This window comes from Arvicanthis niloticus, chromosome 9, assembly GCF_011762505.2.
Source record: "Arvicanthis niloticus isolate mArvNil1 chromosome 9, mArvNil1.pat.X, whole genome shotgun sequence".
Lineage (NCBI taxonomy): Eukaryota > Metazoa > Chordata > Mammalia > Rodentia > Muridae > Arvicanthis > Arvicanthis niloticus.
This window is the reverse complement of record NC_047666.1, coordinates 17,848,266-17,869,660: the sequence shown is the minus strand read 5'-3', so window position 1 is coordinate 17,869,660 and position 21,395 is coordinate 17,848,266. Positions and strand designations below refer to the sequence as shown.

Genomic DNA, 21,395 nt, shown 5'->3' with positions numbered 1-21,395 from the left:
ACCTGAGTTGAAGAGGTGTCTCCCCTACAGCTTCTCTCAACCTGCAGGTCACGACCCTGTTGTTGGTGGAATGGCCTTTTCACAGGAGTCACTTAAGACCATCAGAAGACACAGGTTACTTATAATTAATAACACTGAAGAAAACATACTTATGAAGTAGCAATGAAAATGATTTTATGGTTGGGTGTCACCAGAACACAAGGAAGTAAATTAAAGGGTTGCAACATGGGGAAGGTGGGAAATGAGTGCATTATGGGATGGGCCTCTGGGCATATATCTATGAGGAATTATCTTAGTTGATGATTGATGTGTCATGGCCCAGGCCCACTGTGTGCTGTGCCATCCCAGCAGATAGTTCTAGGCTTTATAAAATAGCTAGCTAGGTATGCGTCAGAGCACAGGCCTGTAAGCTGTGTTCATCCTTCACGGTTGCTGATGGGCTTTCCGCCTGAGTTCCATGTGCTGACCACCCTCAGTGATGAACTATGTCCTAGAAGCATACGTGAAAGAAATCCCTTTCTTCCCCACATTTCTATGGTCATGGAGTTTATCACAGCAACAGAAAGCAACCTAGAATAGTTGGGTTACTGACTTCAAAACTTGGATGTCAGTCATCTGAATCTGTTGTCTAGGAATTGGTTCTGGCTCCAAAGAAATGGAGAGATAGAAAAGTTAAGCGGAGGGTCAATCAATCTATGTTGTTAGATTAAATGAATTAAATGACTGTCGTATTGGGGTTAAAAGCATGATTTTATACTAGAATGTGAAATAATACCTTTTTTTTGTCCATCAGCTCTGTCCAGGCATTGGTAAGCTAGACTTGAAAGGCCCTCTATGATACAGGCCTTTGAGAGGTGCCAGCATTGCAGTGACATCCATATTAGCTATCCACAGATCTCTCAGCTCCCCCATGCCCTGAGCATCCTCACTACCCACCCACCTCTCTGTGTTTTCCTGCAGGTGAGACAATGCGGATCGCCTCCTCAGAGTTTGCTGATGACCCTTGCTCTTCAGTCAAGCGTGGCACCATGGTGCGTGCAGCACGGGCTCTGCTATCAGCTGTGACACGCTTGCTCATCCTGGCTGATATGGCAGATGTCATGCGACTTTTATCGCATCTGAAAATTGTACGTATGGAGACTTCACAGAGACTTCTGGATGGGGCTGGGGAACAGCTGGGAAGAATTAGATACGCTACACTTCTTATAGATAGCCTGGTTAAATTTGTCCCCCAGGGTACCACCAAATTGTTCCTATAGCTCATTGATAGCCCATAGTGTATTCAAAGGCTAAGCTTTATCTGAGTCATTTTCTCATCCCAAACACAGAGCTTGGAGTACATGGCCTGACATATTTAGAAGGGTGAAACCTGTCATATGCTAATGTATTTGTACATATGTTAATATATGTTAATATATAGTTTTTGAGCCAGCTGTAGCCTGGCAATAAAACAGTACCCCATTTGTATAGGACTACCATCAGTCTCCTTGCATCATGTCCCTGAATTGAGCCTCTGGGTTTCGGTGCCTCTGCCAATACATGGAAGCCTCTATTCATACCTTGCTCTTGTCCACGATTTCTTGTAATTCTTTTGTTTTCTAGTGGGAGTTGACCCTTGTCACGGTCACACACTTTCCCCAGATCAGAGAGTAAATTAACTTCCTTGATGTGTGACCAAAAGGCTTCCCACTATTTTACTGTTTGCTAAGTAGAATTGTTGTTGCGCTTTTGCAACAAACATGAGAGAGAGAAATGTCTCTCCCCAGAGACACCTGAGTCCAACTTATCACAAACTCTGAACTTTTTTTTTTTTTTTTTTTTTTTGACAGTCTTTAGATGAAAAGGCACGAAGCACAGGGTTTTCCTGAGAAGCCTATCATGGCTGGCTGGTTCTCATCCTTGGATAATACTAGCTCATCCTGGCCTGGATTTGATGATCTTATATTATTTTCCTGTCAAAAAGGAGATGTTGTGATAGGAGGAAGTGATGCTGGAGATGAATAGGGAGTGCTTATTCACCTCACCTGTTTCAGATTTGTTCAGGTGGAGAGATGAGGACACCTTGTAAGTCCTAAATATTACCTGTGACAGTATTTACTAGACTAGATCCCTGCATAAAGTTCAAGATTCTTAGTTTATGGGCAAACTCCTCGAAACTTTTGCTACCTCTCAAATTCTGGTTTTCTCCTTGAACTCTGTGACCTTAACCTTAAAACAGGGTGACACATTTCATGTTTTCCACCAGATCTCTGGGAAGGCAAGAGACACAAAACCGAATATGCTTGCGGGTTCTTGTCATTAATTTTTTTTCTCAAAAGAGTAGGTCCTCGGATGCTGTGGAAGACTTGCAAACTGCATAAGGTCCACAGCTCAAGAAAGAACTTTACCTATTCCAGAAAGATTTAGGGAATAAAGCAATGTTAAGAGGAACTCTTTGGCCACTGGATTTAAACTAACATGGTTTAGCCCAAGAGTGTGCTTTCAGCTTGCTAGCTTTTTGGCAGGAATGGTGCCTTCTCATGCATGGTGATGTCCCTGGAGACTTCCTAAGCTGCAGTGTTGGCTGGCTCTATCCAACCTCCTTCTGCTTAATGCAACTTTTGTAGTACTAATAAATTTATACTCAACTGCACTGGAAGATAAGGTTTACAATCTTTACACGCTACACAGATATTAAAGGCAACATTTTACGCAAAGTATTTTTTTTTTCCTTGCAGGAAGTCCTTTTGCACAGTGGGTCAATGGGACTGACCCTAAATAACAATGCAACTCCATTTTCATTGTAGGCAATGCTGTTACCCAAATACTTAGGCCATAATAGTGGGTTAAGTATTTTCTCTGAACAGCCCACATGGTGAATATGATCTTTATTTTTTTTATATATTTGCTTATTTTTGAGAATTTTATATGGGTACTGTACTTACATCATTTGTATCTCTCCTTCTATACGCTCCACCTCCCCTCCTGACATGGCTTTTCAATTTAAGACTTTTTCTTTTTATTAACATATATATATATATATATATATGTGTGTGTGTGTGTGTGTGTGTGTGTGTGTGTGTGTATAGATAAATAGAAAGACAGACAGAAAGACAGACAGTCTACTGAGTTCATTTAGTGCTATTTATATGCAGGTCTGTTTAGAGCTAATCATTTGGCATTTGCTATTCAATCAGCATGCAAGTCCTTGGAGAAGACCAATTTCCCTAAACAGCCACACTTGCCTGAATGTTTTCACCTCAGGGCAGGATCTTTTCAATTCTTGCCCACACATAGGGGTTATCATTCTCAGATGCAGGTCTTGTTGAGGCAATCCTAGTTTTGAGATTTCAAGGGTACCACTTCCTTGTTAGACAGTATATCAAAGGAGATGTCCTTGCCTGGTCCTCTGGCTCTCATAATCTTCCCTGTCTGTAAACATCCAGCAGGAATCCTATCTCTTGTCTTCTGCCTTTTTCTTTATGCTCCCCAAGGTTTAGGTGTAGAGGCTGCAAGTGTATCAATTGGTATCAATGTTCTGCATTCAGCTGAGTTGTCCATCTCTATAGTCTCCATCTGCTGAAAAATACCTTTATTTCATGGTGATAAGACTTAAACTTAAGGGCTTGAGAGATGGCTCAGAGGTTAAGAATTAAACTTGGCTGTGGCTATAAGATTAATTTAGAACAGAGTTAGAAATTGTCCTAGTCTAGAAAAATGGCAGCTAGCTAGAGTTTTCTTCTGAGGTCTGTGACTACTCCATCACTCTGTATATGTGCTTTGCCTAGGGTTCAGTTGATAAGAGTACTTGCCTAGTGTGCACAAAACTCTGGGTTTGCTCCCTAATAACCACACAAACCTGCCATGGGGTAAAATTCTTAGGAGTGGAAACATGAGGATCAGCAGTTCAAGGTCAACCTCAGATACATTAAAAGCTTGTGGCAAGCCTGGAATGTGTAAGACTCTATCTCTAAATAAACAGGTGGAGAAATAAATACAGTTAAGTAAACAAGTTCAAGCCTACAACACTAGGTACTGTCAGTGACTGGGCCTCTCTATTTCTCTCTCCTCTCTCTCCTCCTCCCTTTTGCTCTTTTCCTCCTTCCCGCTCCCTCTATCCCCCCTCCTCCCTTCATCCCTCCCTATCCTCCCCCTCTCTCTCTTGCTCTTTTGGTCAGTGCTGTTGACTAATACTTCTGCAGCCCCTTTGTAATGTCAATTGTGTTCTGTCCTCCACACAGCAGATTGAGGGAGGTTAAAGAAAAGAATTTAGCACAAAATCATGCAAAGGTCAACGCAGCAACATTAAGTAGACCAGTCAAACTGTCCGTAATAAAATTAAAAATGATTGTAGACTAGATAATGCATTTGTTCTGAGACTACAGCAACAGAAAAGGTGAAATATCGCCACCTTCTGGACACAGCCGGAACTGCAGTTTCTGGAACTAGCACTGACTTGGCGTGAAGGGTTGTGTCCCATCTTGAGTTCCTATCAGTCCTGATGTCATCGCATGAAACTACCCTCTGAAAACAAAGCTCCTGCCAAAAGTGGCATATATAAACTAAAATCACTACAAATATACATGGCGTGTTTGGTCTTACCCCGAGTAACGTTGTTAGTGAAAAGCATAGCCTCTGGAAATATTGCATACGCCTATTGATTTTATAAATTTAAGATTAAAAACACGAGAAGCAGTTGTCTAATGGCTGCTGAGGGAGAGCAAGGCAGCTTTCTTCACACGCAGACCCTGGTGGATTACCCATGTTCTGGTGCATGGCTCGGGAACCACACACAAGCAGGTGGCACCAGTTAGACTATGTGGTTTAAAACAAGAGTCCGTGCAAATGGGAGGGCATGGTGGAGGAGGTCTGGGAAGATACTGAGGCAGAACTGACAAGTAAATTTGATAAAATTATTTCTAAATATGTATGATTCTCAAAGACTCAATAAAAAGTTACTCACTGGTAACTTAGGAGAACAGAGAGGGAGTTAGTTTCTCATCAGAAGTTCCTATTCCTGTTTCTCTGTCAATAGTTTATGTAGTATATGAAATATAGTCAATTTATTTTCCTAAAACACCCTAGCTCATCTTCTGCTTTATACCCCAACATGTAATTATTGGAAAAATGGAGTGATTGTGAGCAAATGCCAGGCAAGCCTCTAAAAGAGTATGTATGTATGTATGTATGTATGTATACTCCATATATATAGATATATATGTAATCTATATCTATATCTAGATATATGATTGATATATATATATATATATATATATATATATATATATATATATATATATATGAGAAAGAGAGAGTCCTTTGACTTTAAATACAGGCATTTTCATTGTCCATAGTAAGTTCTCTATTCTCTAATGTAAATGCCTGCATGTTCTATTTTACAGCATCCTTCTCTTCCCGTGTTGTATTAAAGATTTATAAGGCTGCAGAAAGGTTTTGCTGCTGCTGCTGCTGCTGCTGTGGCTGTCACTGCTGCTGCAGCTTCTGCCCCAGATTCAGGAGGGCAGTTGTAATCAGCGGGTGACATAGTTCCAAAGCTCAGTTAGCACCCACATGAGGAATGGCTACGCCCAGCAAGCTAATCACTTGCTCATCAGACACTATTGAAAAGACGCGGTAATAATAATCACTTCTGTTGATGAAGTTGCTGGGGAATTCATTTCTTAGCCCGACACCTGGTATATCATGGAGTCAATTGACACTGTCAGGGTGCTATGTTGACATGTGGCATTTGGGGACTTTAAAGGTAACCTCACATTTTAATCAGCCATGGCGAAGAAGGGCAGTGACTTCCCCAAGGCTCTGATTTAATGTAATCAGTTTACATTGTGAAGTTGAGTGAGTGAGTGATAGCCTTCTACATCAACTCATCTAGACGCATGAGCTGCAGAAAAATAAACACTTTGTCTCTTGTCCCACTCTCCTGTCTCAAAAGTTAAGTTCTTAGCTATCAAATAATTTCTTTCTCAAACATAAAGTAATAAACTGTAAAATGGAAAACATTTGTACATTTTCTTAAGGTAATCATAATTTCTTTGTGACGACTGGGGGGCCAGATGAGATTTGGATGTCTCATTGTGTGGGACCATTGATGCTACATAGAAGGAGGCCCAATATTATTGTCAACTTGACACACCCAGAAAGGGACAAAGTTGAGTGAAGAATTGGCTCCATCAGACTGAGATATGGACCTGTCTCTGGTCATGTATGAGATTGGTAATTAATGCTGAAAGGCTTAACCTACCAAGTATAGTACCAACCTGAGACAGGTAGACCTGGACTATATAAGACAGCAAGCTGACTGTGAGCCTAGAGGCATCTCAGCAAGGTAGCTCTGTGTCTGTTTTAAGCTTCTGTCTCGAGTTCCTCCCTTAGTTTCCCTTGAGGATGAACTGTAATTTGCAAGATAAAATTAATCTTTTCCTCTATGAGTGGTTTTAGGAGAATGTTTTATCACCCCAATAAAAACCAAACTAGAACACAGTGTAGCCTAGGGTTATCTATGCTGATTAATGTAGCCTAGGTGATGTAGTTATTTCTCAATGGTTTTTCAGTCTCAGGCCTCCATTTCAGATCATGTACCTGAATAGGAAAATGTGATCGATATAAAACCACAGAAAAGACCTTGAAGAATTCTAAGTGACCAACTCTGATAATAACATCTAAACACACCAATTACAGAGCAGATTTCAGTGCCTTCTCTAGAATGTTCCATCTTTTCATTCATCTCCACAGAGATCACAACTGTGAGGAACAAAGGATGCCTGGCTGAGATGCTCCCACTTTGACCTGTATCGTAGGAGAGGGATGGAATGGATGTCTGTTATAGCACAGATGATGAGGGGCCTTTAATGAGGAGAAGTGGCAGCTGCTACTAAAGCACCTTCATTTCCCCACACTCCCATGTCTCTAGTCTGATACATTTTGTTCCCAACTTACCCCTACATTGGTATCTTTGGGCAATAGGAGGCTCAGCCTTCCTAGAGGAGCTCTGAGAAGCCTTCGTGCTCGCTGCACCTTCATTTCTACCTCCTGGTTCCCTCACCTGTAGACATCTCTGGATAAGAGGAATCTTTCTTTAATTTATATGTTCAAGCCCAAATCTATTTCAACCTACTTCCCCAGCCTTCTCCATGCCTGCATATTTATACTGTTCATGGAGAATCCTAGGCAGGGACTCGGATAGAGTCCCCATCCCTTGCACCATATAAGAATTGCCCTTTACTGAGCTGGTAGCCCAGATCCCCAGAGGCCAGTAAATATTTGAAAGTAAAACCTTTTTTGTTGTTGTTGTTCATAAGAGCCAACATTCTTTCCCTAGTCATCCAAAAATTTGTCTCTTCTCAAAATTAGCAACTTATTTTTAAGTAATTTTGAGTTGACAAAAACTGCTTAGTCTCTGCCTGTCTTTCTATACTTCACATTTTTTCCAGCTATTATCTATCTATCTATCTATCTATCTATGTACCTACCTCCCTCCTACCTACATATATACCTATTTATCATCCACCTATAGATTCTCTCCTCATGGATTCCTGGTTGGATCAACCTACCCTTTCATTCCTCTTATGAGTATTGACAGACAGACCCATGGATCAGACTTTGGTCCCCATCTCCCCCATTTCTATGGAATGTGGTAAATGTTTTGAGCAGGATTCGTCATCAGACCTCGAATCGGTGAAGTTTCAGATTATACGGCTGAAGCCAATCCCCCTGTACGTGAACAGAACACATTAGTGGAATTTTTCCCTCAAAATTACTTCATTGAATTATAAGTTTCATAATTATTATAAATTCTAAAGGGCATCTGAATTCTTCAAAGAAAAGAAGTAAGAGGAAAAGTATGGATAGCACAAGGAAATAAATATTCTAAATTGGGCTGTCTCAGAACTGGTAAGAATCCTGGGGTGTAGTATTAGAAAACCATTCCTGGATTTAACACCCTCTGTGATAATTATTCTGTTCTATCCCTGAAACCAGATTTTAATGTACCAAGAAAAGATTTACATCTTACATAAGCAGCAGGGACACCCAGGCTGCCAAGAGGGTCCACTCCATGGTGCTGTTGATGGCAAAGTTTAAATGATTATAAATCTATTAAAAAGGAGAGGCATTGCCGACTCATTATTATATAGATTTGAGACATGAGCTCCTCATTAACCTATGGCAAGATGTTAAACAGCCCATTCCATGCAATACAATGTAATTTGCTTTAAATGCCTAAGAAAACCCTACACAGCAGCCTCTGTTTACCTATTCTTCATTCTTTTCCTTGGGTGTTATAGGGCCTGGGTAGATAGAAATAAGTGACTCTGATGAGGTCAATTATCATTTTACATGTTTATAATAAGAAAGGCAGTTATGAGGAATTGCCATAGATAAAAGTGAAAAACTATTTTATATTTTTCAGTGTCCAGATTGAAGAACCTGCTGGTATGCATTCATTATTATGGAAAATTGGTTCCCCCCCTGCCACGTTTTCCTTACTGAATGAGGTTGTCTGTCAGGTGAAGTGAAAGCTCCATCACACCTCTGGGATAACGGGCTCACTGATGCTCCTTACCACTAGCTTATGTGCAGTACGTTGTTCCATCTCCCAGTGACACTTGATCAGTACTGTGTCTCAAGCACCTGGGTGTGAGAGCATTGAGCGTAAACAGAACTGAGGCTCCATTACTCAGAATGGAACACACCTTACGGCCACCTTTTTCCTCATTTGTATCTCAATATTTTCAAACCACAGTCTATTATACATACTGTGACTTGACTATAACATATCCCTGCAGCCTGCCAGCATTCTGTTCTGGGTTTCCTCCATTTCTCATCCATCTTTCAGAATCCCTAAGCCTCTCTTAGGATCCTTCATTTGCCCTGAATTCTGTACATGGCTTTTTTCAGATTTATAACAATTATTATTATTTTCTTATTTATTATGCATGACAATGTGTTTCGTTATGACTCTCATTCAGTGCATCACTAGCATCTGTTCTCATCCTACAACTGTCCTACCAGACTGGGCTCTTAGGTTTTCCAACCTTTTCCATGCATTCATCTCATATATACCTCACTAAGTTCATTGTTCTCTCTTCCCATGCTCCTTTTGACATTTTCTCCTCACATGGTCATATACATACACATAGACATATATATATATATATATATATATATATATATATATATATGTTAATTTGAATATAGACCCCTGAATATTAAGGAAAATATGGGGTTTTATCTTCTTATGTCTGGGGTGTTCCCTGGGTATATAACCAATTAACCCTAAGTCAACATCTACAGAGATACATACCCATCCTTACAGGATACTGCTTATAAGAGCAAAGATATGGAACCAGTCCCGTTGTCAATCAATAGACGATCAGATAAAGAAAATGCAAGTACATTCGCAAAATAGAATTTTACTCATGTGCAGAGATGAATGAAGTTACATTTGCAAGAAAATATATGGAGCCGCATATTTTCTGTTCATGCAAAATAAAAGCAGACTCCATTCATGTTTAAAAACATTTGACTTGGCAAAAATGAGTCCTTTCTGTGGTTTATTCACGAACAGATGTGTTCTTATTTAGCTGTTTACATTGATAAGCTTATTTCTACAAATATTCCACAAGACAATGACTGTCGATTACTTAGTATATCTCAAGTTTTTAAATTTTAAATATTTATTGGTAATTTTGTCAATTTAATATATACATTATATATATATATATATATATATATATATAAAATTTGGTTATTTTATTTATTTACATTTCAAATGTTATCACCTTCCCAGTTTCCTTTCCACAAGCCCCCATCCCCTCCTCCATTCCCCTGCCTCTATGAGGGTGCTCCCCCACCTGCCCACCCACTCCTGCCTCAGCGGCCTAGCGTTCCCCTATCCTGGGTCATCAAGCCATCCACAGGACCAAGGAGCTCCTCTCCCAGTGATGCCAGATAAGGCAATCCTCTGCTACATATCCAGCACGAGCCATGGATACGTGTACTCTTTGGTTGATGTTTTAGTTATTCAATATATTTTATCATGTACACCTTCATTATCTTCTCTTGTCTCCCTCACAATGAACACTCCTTCCTAACTACCCCTACTTCTACAGTCATGATGTCATTGTTAATGCATATGTCTGACTCACTGACTTTCAAGTTGTTTGTATGGGCATAGTAAGGGGCAGTATTCATCTGAGACTGCAATTTACCAGTGTATATGCAGCTGAAGAAAACCTTTTCCCTTCTTGAGCAGCCATTGGCTGCCAGTCAGGAAGGAGACAGGCCTCATGAGTGCTCGCCTTTATTCATGGCCTGACCTTGTGCAGGAGTTGCAGATGCTATGTTATGTTTATAAGGCAGCACTATGTAACAGCTCTCCTTCCAATATTTGAGGTCTTACATTTTTCTCTCCCTTCTCTCCGTCAATGTTTTCTGAACCTTCGGGCTGTAATGTAGTTATCCTGCTTAAGACCAGCCAACTAATGTCCACTTATTCTCAGCATTTCATTTTAATTGACTTCACATGGATAACATGCAGACTGGAACCAGTTGTGGAATTTTCCATATCATATTAAAGTTCAGGTTGTTTAGTAAGTGTGGAGACTTTAGTGCCTCCAAATACTTCACACACGCACACACACACACAGACACACACACACACACACACACTAGATGTATTGAAATTGATAGTTCAGATCCAGAGGAACTAAGGAAAAGCCCACAGAGGAGGCTGTGGAAATCCGGAGGTACACACATCATTAGTTTAGTACAGCTGCTGTCACTTAGACCTTTCTACTCCCATTTTACTCAACTGGACATCACCTGCAAGTGACAACAGAATTTGAATTCCACTTGCTTCCAGATGTGTGCTGTCTCCTTTTTACATGACAATGCCAAAATGTATAACTTCAGCCTGAGTTCTTGATTCAGAGGGCTTGACAAGAATGGGTGATAATTCTGTCCTTCCAAATTTTTCAGCAGCACAGGTGTTTCTGCATCCTGGGAGAGCTAGAAGGATTTGTTTTCAAATTCTACACTTTTTCCTTGTGTATGTGTGCTCTTCTCCTTGGCATTTCTACTGTACAGTGGAAGTCTATATTCCTTATCACAGTCATAATTCAATAAAATATACCTTAGAATGGTGTTGTGTGTGCACTTTAGAAGTTCAGCCTCTCGTTTGAGTTACATAATGTATTCTGTAAACCTTTAAAACATGTTTAAAATTGTGTGTGGGGGTTCACATAAAGGCATGTGAATTCAAGTACTTGTGGCTTCCAGAGTTGCCTGGTCCCCTGAAACAGGAGTTATAGGTGTTTGGGAGATGCCCCGTGTGTATGCAGGAGGCAAAACGTGGGCTCTCTAGGGCAGTATCTTCTCTGTACTCCCAACTCATCTCTCAGGGCCCTGTTCTGTGAATCTTGGGAAAACGCTAATTGGCTATAGGCAATTATTAGGTATGCTTTCACTTACTGTTCCAATATGAATGCATATTCATGTTTTCCTTACAAGTTACCATTTATAGCATGTTTACTATTTAAATCCAATATTCTTATTAATACCCTGTATTTTTCTATTTCAGGTTGAGGAGGCCTTGGAAGCTGTCAAAAATGCTACAAATGAACAAGACCTTGCAAACCGCTTTAAAGAGTTTGGAAAAGAGATGGTGAAACTGAACTATGTAGCAGCAAGACGTCAACAGGTGGGACATTTTAGAACTGTTGCTTGGGATGAGCACATCTAAGTAGCTGTAGCTCTGGATCAGTTTCTTTTACCTGTGATTAAATGTTCCAAGAACCTAACATTTAACAGACTTTTCTGTTTTGGCCATTGGTGCCTTCACATGAGGACTCGGGTATTGTGTGGTTGCTGCCTATAGATCACTACTTTTCACTGATGAGATCAGGGCTCCAGTCTCAGGACCACACTTGCATGAAGAGCTCCAGGTCAAATGAAAAGAAAGTGCCTGGGCTGTGGTGCTGTGCACTCTCTGGGTGCAATTGTTTACTCCCAAACCAAATCTCTTTGTTCTGTGTACACCAGAAGATGCATGCCCAAGATGCACTGCACATGGAGCAGAACTTTGATAAAGAAGAGGAAGGAAGCATGGACAAAGTATAGGGAAGAGAGAGTGGGGGAGGGAAAGAAGAGGGAAGGAAGGACACAGGTAACAAACAGCCACAACAATGGAGATGGATGACCTAGAATCCCCCTCATATCCCCTCTGTTGGGAGGTAGACCCCTCAGTTCTAGCTGTCCATAGATACCTTTGGAATTTAATTTCCAAAGAATATAATTTTATTCTTAAACAAAACAAAGCCAAAAATCCCTTTGTATATGGAAGCATCTGTTAAAGTTGCCCTCACCAGGCCCCTCTACTGTTCCCAGAATTCTTCACATTTGGAGGAACACCATACTGTCTTTCCCATGTTCTAGTTCCAACAACAGCTGATTATCTGCTCTATGCTTTGCCGAGGTGATGCTGGAATTACAAATGTTTCATAGGCAGGAGACACTTAAACTGGATTTTTGTTTGTGTTTTTATCTTTAATTTTACCTGAATAAGTCTTTGTTGTCTGTCCACTGTTAGTCCACTGGGTAATTCTTACGTGGTTTTGTGGAGAGCAGGATTGGCTACATGCCTTCAGTGAAGTAGCTGGATACAGTACTTAGTTATCACAGGGCTAAGGGGGAATCAGGGAAGTGGGAAGTTAGAAATACATGTAGTCTTGTTATAGAGTCTGGTCTGTTATTTAAAGCACGTTGTTAAAGGCCAGTACCCGTGTCTAAGATTTCCATTTTAGCATCATTTTAAACATTTTGCTGCTATAGAAGAAGGGCTGAAGAGGACAGTCAGAGGGTATACGGGGACGGGATAGAAGGCAGCAGTGGTCTCCATTACTGGGAAACAATGAACATGAGTGAAATGTATAGGGAGGAAATGTGTTTTGAAGAGCTATCTTCATTTCAGAGGTGAGATGTGAGAAGCATTTCTCTGCCAGTGAAGTGAGCCAATTCAAGCCAGGTTAGAGTGTATAAAAGCAGGTTTATTGAGAAACTGCTCTCAGTGTGGGCTAGTTAACTGGTCTCAAGAAACTAGCCAAGTAAAGTCACCATGGAGAGGGAGACCGAGAGGAGGAAAAAGAGAAAGAAAGCAAGGAGGCATACACAGAGAGAAATGGGAGAAAAGGAGAAGTGGGAGAGACCAAAAATGTCTGGACTCTATAGGAAGGAGCCCCAAGGGGAAGAACAGGCCAGCTTATGGGCTAGAAAGTTCAGGGTTGGGGGCAGGGTATGCTGGGAAGTGACTGAGAGATTCTGGGAGAACCTGGAGGCCTCTGCTTTGGTATGTACAATATTCACCGAAGCCTTTTGTCCTGAGTCTGAAACCCAACAAGAAGCATGTGATTGACAGCAATGAGTTTCCTTCAGAGCTCTGGTGTAAGCAAATGAGTAGAAGGCAGTAGTTTGATTGATGTGAAGAAGATTGAATGGGGCCCAATTAGGGTTAGAAATCAATATCCGACCTTTACAGGCATTTTTGAGATGCTTAAGACATCCACACTGAAGCTTCAGGTGAGAGGGAAGTATCAGGCTGGAGACTTAAACAGAGCCAGTTAGTGAGGAAGTCGAATCAGAGCTGAGGATAAGGACATCCCTATGAGTAATCTGATAAATATAGCTCACTCAGTTCGTCTCAAAACATACCTTACTTTTAATTGCCTCCTAACTCAGATTTCTTCTGTAAAATTTAGCAGAAGAGAATTAAAACCCACACAAAGGTACATTGCTCACTTAGCATATGGCTTTCCTCCCTCGTTTTAAGATAATCACTACAACCCTATGAGTGTTCCTATGTGCACAGTATTATTTACCTGCATCTTTTCCCCTTGGTCTTGATCAAGCTCCAGCTTCATACATTCTAGGCAAGTGATCAATCAACATTTATGTCATGGTTAGTACATGTAAGAAACAACTTAAAGAACTGCAAAGATGGTTCAGAGGCTAAGAGAGCTGACTGTTGTTTCAGAGGTTCTGAGTTCAATTCCCAGCAAGCAAACAATGGCTCATCACCAATGGATAATGGGCGCTGATGCCCTCTTCAGGCATTCAGTTGTATATGTAGATAGAGCACTCATATACTTAAAATACATGAATAATTAAACAATCTAAAAACACAAAGGAACAACTTACTTGCCACAGAGTTGATATGTAAAATACTGTTGAAATAATTAATCAATGTTTTCTAATTCAGCATTAGATGAATTCCAGTTTTATGAATAAAAAACATTGTCTTAAATATCTTCATGAAGACACATTTTCACCCTGATTATTGAAGATGTTTTTATCTTATGCATATACATAATTATAGATGTAAATGCATGTATACAACTACATATATTTATATATATACATACATACATACATACATACATACTTACATACATACACATGTACACTCAGGAATAGACTTTATGGCCCAGATACTGAGGAGTTAGTAAGGCCCCGTGTGGCTCTTCATAGGATTCTGCTAATTCTAGGGCTCACACTATTGTGGAAAGGTTCTGATCACTGCAGAACACAAAGACTACATTGCAATCTTGCAATATTTGTGACCTAACTTTTTCACCTTGGAGACTCAAATAATCTTTTTTAGAGACTGTGTTTGCTGGCATGTATTGAATCATGCTTAAACAAAAGAATGCATAGTTTAGTTAGTTGTTATTTAGTGTTAACTAGTATTGACTACTCTAGATGCCACAATGTTCTTTTCTCAGAATCATTTTGTCCATAAAGAATAAAAGAGCTTGTTATTTATTCAGGACCACCTATGTGTTACCTATAAAGTGAGCATACAAAGAGACCCTCAGTGTATCAAATACCATTACCCGAGGTTTAACAGCTGAGAGACTCTTCACCAAGACATACCCAGTTGACAAACCTACTTGACTTGCAGCTAACAGCATCTTCTTTAGCACTAAGAGAAATGACAAGGACAATATCTCAGATGTGCTTTTAAAGGCTGAAAGAAAAGCCAATCCCCAGTGGTTTTTATTTGAGAAAACAGATCACTGTTGGCCTATTATTTTTCTAGTCTTTGAATTTGATGTTTTAAGGGACTAGTAAAATGGCCTCACAGTTAAGAGCACTTGCTTCTCTTCAGAGGACCTGAGCTCAGGTCTCAATACTCATGTCAGATGACTCAAAACAGCTTGTAACTATACTAACTATGGCTAAGAGATTCAACCACCTTCTAATAAACATCCTGTATACACTCAAAATGCAACATGCACTACACATCCAAATAGAAGTAAATCATTGAAGATGATGATTGACTTGCCATTAGAGAGAGATAATGTTCAAAAAAAAAAAAAAAGCTTCTGCAAGTAATAGTGAAATGAAGCCGACACACGAAGCTGAAACATGAAGCAATAGTTACCTTTGGCTTCCCTTGTCAGTAAGCACACTGTAAGGAAACAGAAGCAAACATGGTACTAGGGGGTCTGATTTCAGGCTTTCCATCTGCTAAGAACAAACCCTGTGGTTCCTATCGCCTGCTTACTTCTGTGGTGTCCTGGAGTTTGCAGTCCTTTAGCAATGTCTGTTTCTTAAATGCCTCTTAGCTGAGAGATACTGTGCTGATGACTAAAGAGTTAGCAATAGACCATGATAGACAAGGCCCACAGCTGATACGAGGAATCCTACGTAGGAGGGAAGCATCCTTACAAGGTCACTATAGTGATACCTGTTGAATACTGATGATTGGGTACCAAGTCTTGGTGAAGAAGGCACCTGGGTGGGTTGGTTAGAAAATTGGCTTTTAAAAGATGAGCCAGGAATGTGGACTCTGTCATATGACAGTGTAAGTTGGTCATCAGCTATTGACTTAGACATTTCACACAAAGAAAGAACAGTTTTTGTGTAACTCTGTCAGCTAGAAATAGTACAAGGGAGAAGAAGGTGTTCCTAATATTCACAATTTGTTCATGAGCCTGGGGTTCTAAGTCTCCCTGCAAACACTTGTGTGCAAGCCTTACGTGTATGTTCCATATTTCCCACAGGAGCTGAAGGACCCTCACTGTAGGGATGAAATGGCTGCTGCCCGTGGAGCCCTGAAGAAGAATGCCACCATGCTGTACACAGCCTCCCAAGCCTTCCTCCGACATCCAGATGTTGCTGCTACAAGAGCCAACCGAGACTATGTATTCAAACAAGTCCAAGAGGCCATAGCTGGAATCTCCAGTGCCGCTCAGGCCACCTCACCCACCGATGAAGCCAAAGGCCACACAGGCATCGGCGAGCTGGCAGCAGCCCTGAACGAGTTTGATGTAAGCACCAAGCTTATACATATAGACTGTGCACTGATCACACGTGTGTGTGTGCATATGTTATATATTATATATTTATATATTACAGTATACATATATCTTTGCACGAAGAATGCCATAATAGTATATATTGATTTTCTTCTCTTACAAGTTTTTGACAGGAAGATAAACTATATGGCGTATATTCCTCTTACTGGAAAACTAAAATGTTGGCAGAGTCTAGCATACTTATCTTGAAAGAATATTACAACCATATTTAAATGGGCCAGATCTCTCCCAGGTAGAAAGAATGGTCACCTCCAAGTCATTCAGATGATCAATTTTATTATAAAGGGGACGAACATTGCAAGCAGCTGGAAATTGATTGCATCTATCCTGTGTCTCAGTGGAAAACTGCCCTCCATAGCTTCTGTTTAAGTCAGTGACAAGCAAACTGCATAACCCAAACCCTACCTAGAAATGTAATCTTTGTTTGAGTGCCGCTCTCAAGAGTACCAGTTGCAGTCCCATAAAAGACTATCTGTTCCTGCTGATTGCATATCCTAGAGAAGAACACACAGTAGGAGGAAGACTTTCTAAGCCTGGACCATTGTTTAGCCCTTTAAGTGCATGAGAGGGTGCAGTCAGCATCAGCTAAGGATGAAAGCACATCTCCAAGATGCAACTATGGATGGGATGATCTGTGTAGGCATTTATGCTGTATCGCATGATCCTGCATAAGCTGTAACAGATAAGAAGACTTATAAATACCCAGGTTCTGCCTTCATGGGTATTTTGTGGAGATGGAAAGAAGTAGAAAAAAAATAGAACAGAATTTAAGGCATGAAAGAAAGCATGGAAGGAAAGATAAGAGGAAGAAAAAGGAAAAGAAAAGCTATGTGACTTAAAATTTCTTAAAAATATAGAGTTTCCTTTCCACTCTTCGGGGATTGGAATGAGGTTTTAACAGGAAATGTTTAGGTAGGGGCAAGAAGAAAGGATCCCGAGGAAGGCAATGGGTGTCCACAGTGAGATAAAGAATATTAAAAAAAAGGAATAATTGTAGTAGTGTGTATTCTGGGGGTTCTGAGATATTTTCTTCTTTTAATTAAACACGCTGAGTGTTTATAAGCACACACTTATGTATTTACACACATTTATAAGTATGTACACTTGAACTCATGCCATATCTTGACTTGATAAGATTCTTCAAAACACTTATTTTTATTCATGTATGTTTGTCTACGTATGACAGACACACACACACACACACACACACACACACACACACACACATATATATATATATATATATATATATATATATATATATATATAGAGAGAGAGAGAGAGAGAGAGAGAGAGAGAGAGAGAGAGAGACTGTAGAAATGTGCAGAAGACAGAGACATTGGATTCCCTGAAGCCAGTTAAAGGCACTTGTGAGCCACCCAACAAGAGTGCTGAGAACTAAACTTGGTCACTCCACAAGTGCAGATGTGTTTTTATTTTGCTGCTGAGCAGTCTCTCCAGCCCATCATCATATTTTCTGTAAAAATTAAATTTGAATTTGGTAATAAGTTGAATGCATTTATTACAGACATGGGGACTCAGTATTATCTAATTTTATGCTCAACACTTCAGCAGGAAACTCTGAATCTATTGAAAAGAATAGTGTTTACAAAACTTTCGCAAAAATTAATAAAACTGTTTACTTGATTTTGTTACTCATTTTAGTTTTCAATGTGCAGGAATTCACAAAATGTAGATGTGCAGTGCCAAAACAAAAGAATAGATTTCTTTCTCTACTGGAGGAAAGACTTCATTCCATGCTGAGTACATCTGTGAGACAGAGTTGTCTGTTTCAATACTGTCCAGGCAAGAACAGTAAGAATGCTGACAAAATTTTCAAGTTCTTTTTTTTTTTTTTCTGGTTAAAGAAAAATAAAACCATATATTAAGAGGTAAAAGAGAATAGATCATGAATTCAAATATTACAGCAAGCTACACTGCTACTTTAACTTAAATGCATATTGAAACAAAACATAATCGCTCCCCTTTAAAATAGTACAAAATCACAAATAGTCTAAAATGCCAAAATATTCTTAAAATATGGCAATTATAAAACATAGTTCAGAATGGATGCATTGCTTAGCCAAATTTTTATCTCATCCTTTTTAGTATATAATGGTTCATTTGTGATTGAATAGTAAGCAGTGAAAAGTGGTAGGAAGATAGTTTTCCAGAGATGATAACAGAACTCCCTGACAGCAGACTCGGTAGATGCTGCCACCTTCTGTCCATCAGTGGGATGGTTCCAGCTCCCTTTCCCTTCAGTCCCAGACAGGTTTGAATAACTTTTACTAATAAGCATACCACTTGAAGCATCACTGTAGAATTGCAAAAGTCTTCAGATTCGCAAAGTCAATTTTGAGGTCATCTAGCAAGACTCAGATAGGGAATTATGTTCACACTTTGAACATTTAAGACCTTTCATTCACCACAATGTGGCCTTTTCATGTAGAGTTCACAAGCCTTTGGCAAATTAGACATGTGCAACCATGAACAACAGCTGTCATTGGTGAAGCTCCCTGACAGCTATTCTCCCCATAAAGAAAATTTAATTTCAGAACTTTCTGGCTAGTAGTGGTGTTACTATTAGAATTTGAAAGAAATACACTATAACTAATTACTTGTAGATTTTTCAATCACTTATGTCAACAAACCTAGATTCCTTAATATTTGAAATTCTTCCATTATAAATAATAGTTTCCTTTTCTTAGTGGAACAGTTAAAAATTGGATGGAGAGTTTGTTTTGTCTTTGTTATTCCCTAAGAATTCTAACCTAAAAGCATCTTCTCTAAAACCTATATGCTATTTGCAAAATGTGTTAGCCAGCCTCCTATAACTGTAACAAAATCCTTGAAATAATCACCATAAAAAGAAGGAATGTTTGAGGCAAGCAAAATGTCTCAGTTGTTAAGATTATTGCTTTATTCTCAGAGGACAGAGTTAGTTCCTAGCACCCAAGTCAGGGGCCTTACCACTGCCTATCACTCCAACTCCAGGGCATTTAATGATCTTTTGGACATTGTAGGTATCCACACTAACATACACTAATACACACACACACACACACACACACACACAAACACACTTAAAGCAAACTAATTGTTTTACAAAAGCTTAGGTTGGCTTCCACTTTCAGAGGTTTTAGTTCAAGGTTAATTAGATTCTTTTTGGGAGTTGTGATGAGGCAGTTAAGTATAGCAGGGACCCATGATTGGACAAAATGTTCACCTCCACATGGCATGTAAGTGAAAAAGAGAGAGGAGAGACCCGATATTCCTTTAAGGACAAGCCCACCACTTCCCATCAGCACCATAGGCTGAGATCAAAACTGAATGCAGTGTTTAAATGACACTTATCCAAATCATACCACAGATATTTAAACAAATGTCATTTCACTGAATGGAAAACTTCAAAGTCCTGTTACTGACTTTTCTGGCAATATAACCTTGTTGACCTAATGGCTTCCAAATACATCGACAGTTTACATACATAACATCTCTGCAATGCTGAACTTGAAAGATATATGTGAATACAAAATAGAGGTTTCTTTTCCATATTTCTCTTGTCCTTGAATTGAATTAGAGAGGTAATTTGTATCCATAGCCTGTCCACAGCCTCTGCATGGCACCTCTGCTCCTTCCCCTCCCTGGCTGGGACTGTGCCCAAGTGACCTTCAACACCATCATCATTCATAAAATCTATGAGCAAGCCTTTCTAGATTTTTAACAATTCTACTTTAGTACTGACCATGGATCATCTTGCTGTGTTTCATGACTGCCATACCATATAAGAAACACATTTGCAGTGGAGAGTTGAGACAGTCCGTCCTAAGTCACGTAGAACTGAACTGTTACCTAAGCATCCCAAGTCTACATAAGGTATCCTTTTTCTAAGTTTTCATACCCATGTTTACCCTTTTAGATTTTTCTTCTCATTTTTATTTTTGTGGGTTTTTTTCCAGTAATTTTAAAATTCTTGATGAAACTATAGTTAGTTTTTCTGCTTTGTTGTTCAAGAAATGTGAGTGCCGGAGACTAACTATCAGCAACAGTGACAGACCAGCAGAATAAAAGTAGCTCTGCGTGATGAGAATCAGGGACCTAGGCTGAGTATGTTTCTGCTATTGTTCTCTTGGGGAGCACTGTTGTTGTAGTAGTCCCTGACCAAAGGCTGTTCCCACTGTGAGATTCTCTCAATGGACATGCATTGCTATCTAGTTCTAAAATACATATAAACATGTGGTTCAATGCAGAGTTTCCATTGTAGAAGCCCTTCCAGGACATAGAGAAGAGATTTCTGCATATCTGTGACTACTCACAACTCCAAATTAAATTTTGAAGACCATGAGTTAGAAGAGAATTTCATTAGAGAATGCAAATTCTCTCTAAATTAGCTCAAATATCTGACTTCAACAACTTCTTTTTAAACAGACTAAAGAAGTTAAGACGCTTTGAATAGTGAACTAATCCTTGTTTACATTATTTAAAGACCAATTGGATGTCTGTCCTATGGGCTTTCTGGTCCCATTAGGAGCTGTGAACCACATTTCTGGACAAGTCATGGATTCTCTGAATCCCTAGACTTAGGGGTTCTAAAACCACAAAGAAAGATGAATGGATTTCCAAGGAGACAGGAACTTTTACAATAAGGTCCTTTTCCAGTCCCTTCCTGATTGCATCCTTTCATTTCTCATGGCAACCAGCTTGGTTCATTACTAGGAGGCTTCCTCACTACGTATATTCTTTGACATCATTCTGGGGACATGTGGGAAACCCCACATTAAGTGGTGGCAATCCTTAATTGGTTTCATTCTAATTAAGTTTCAGAAGAATGAAGATAGAAAGGAACAGAAGGATCCATCCAAATACTTTAAGTGTGCTCATGAGGGAAATGCAAGCTGTAGCTAACCGTTCAAGAGCAATTAGCAAAGTAGAGGACAGATGCATAAAAATGAAACCCAGTAAGCAAACCTAGGATCATGCCCTACGGCAGGGCAATCTGAGATTCATAGTGTGTGTCAT

At 39.7% G+C, this 21,395-nt stretch overlaps 1 protein-coding gene across 4 annotated transcripts in view; it reads left to right on the top strand.

Annotated features, from left to right (window-relative positions):
• The window catches only part of Ctnna2 (catenin alpha 2), a 1,050,408-nt gene that overhangs the window by 305,862 nt on the left and 723,151 nt on the right, over window positions 1-21,395 (top strand). For all 4 annotated transcript variants that reach the window (XM_034511450.2, XM_034511449.2, XM_034511447.2 and 1 more), the window contains 3 exons: window positions 961-1,127; window positions 11,579-11,698; window positions 16,059-16,325. In XM_034511450.2, coding sequence (XP_034367341.1) covers window positions 961-1,127; window positions 11,579-11,698; window positions 16,059-16,325 — 554 coding nt within the window. The remainder of the gene's footprint in view (window positions 1-960; window positions 1,128-11,578; window positions 11,699-16,058; window positions 16,326-21,395) is intronic.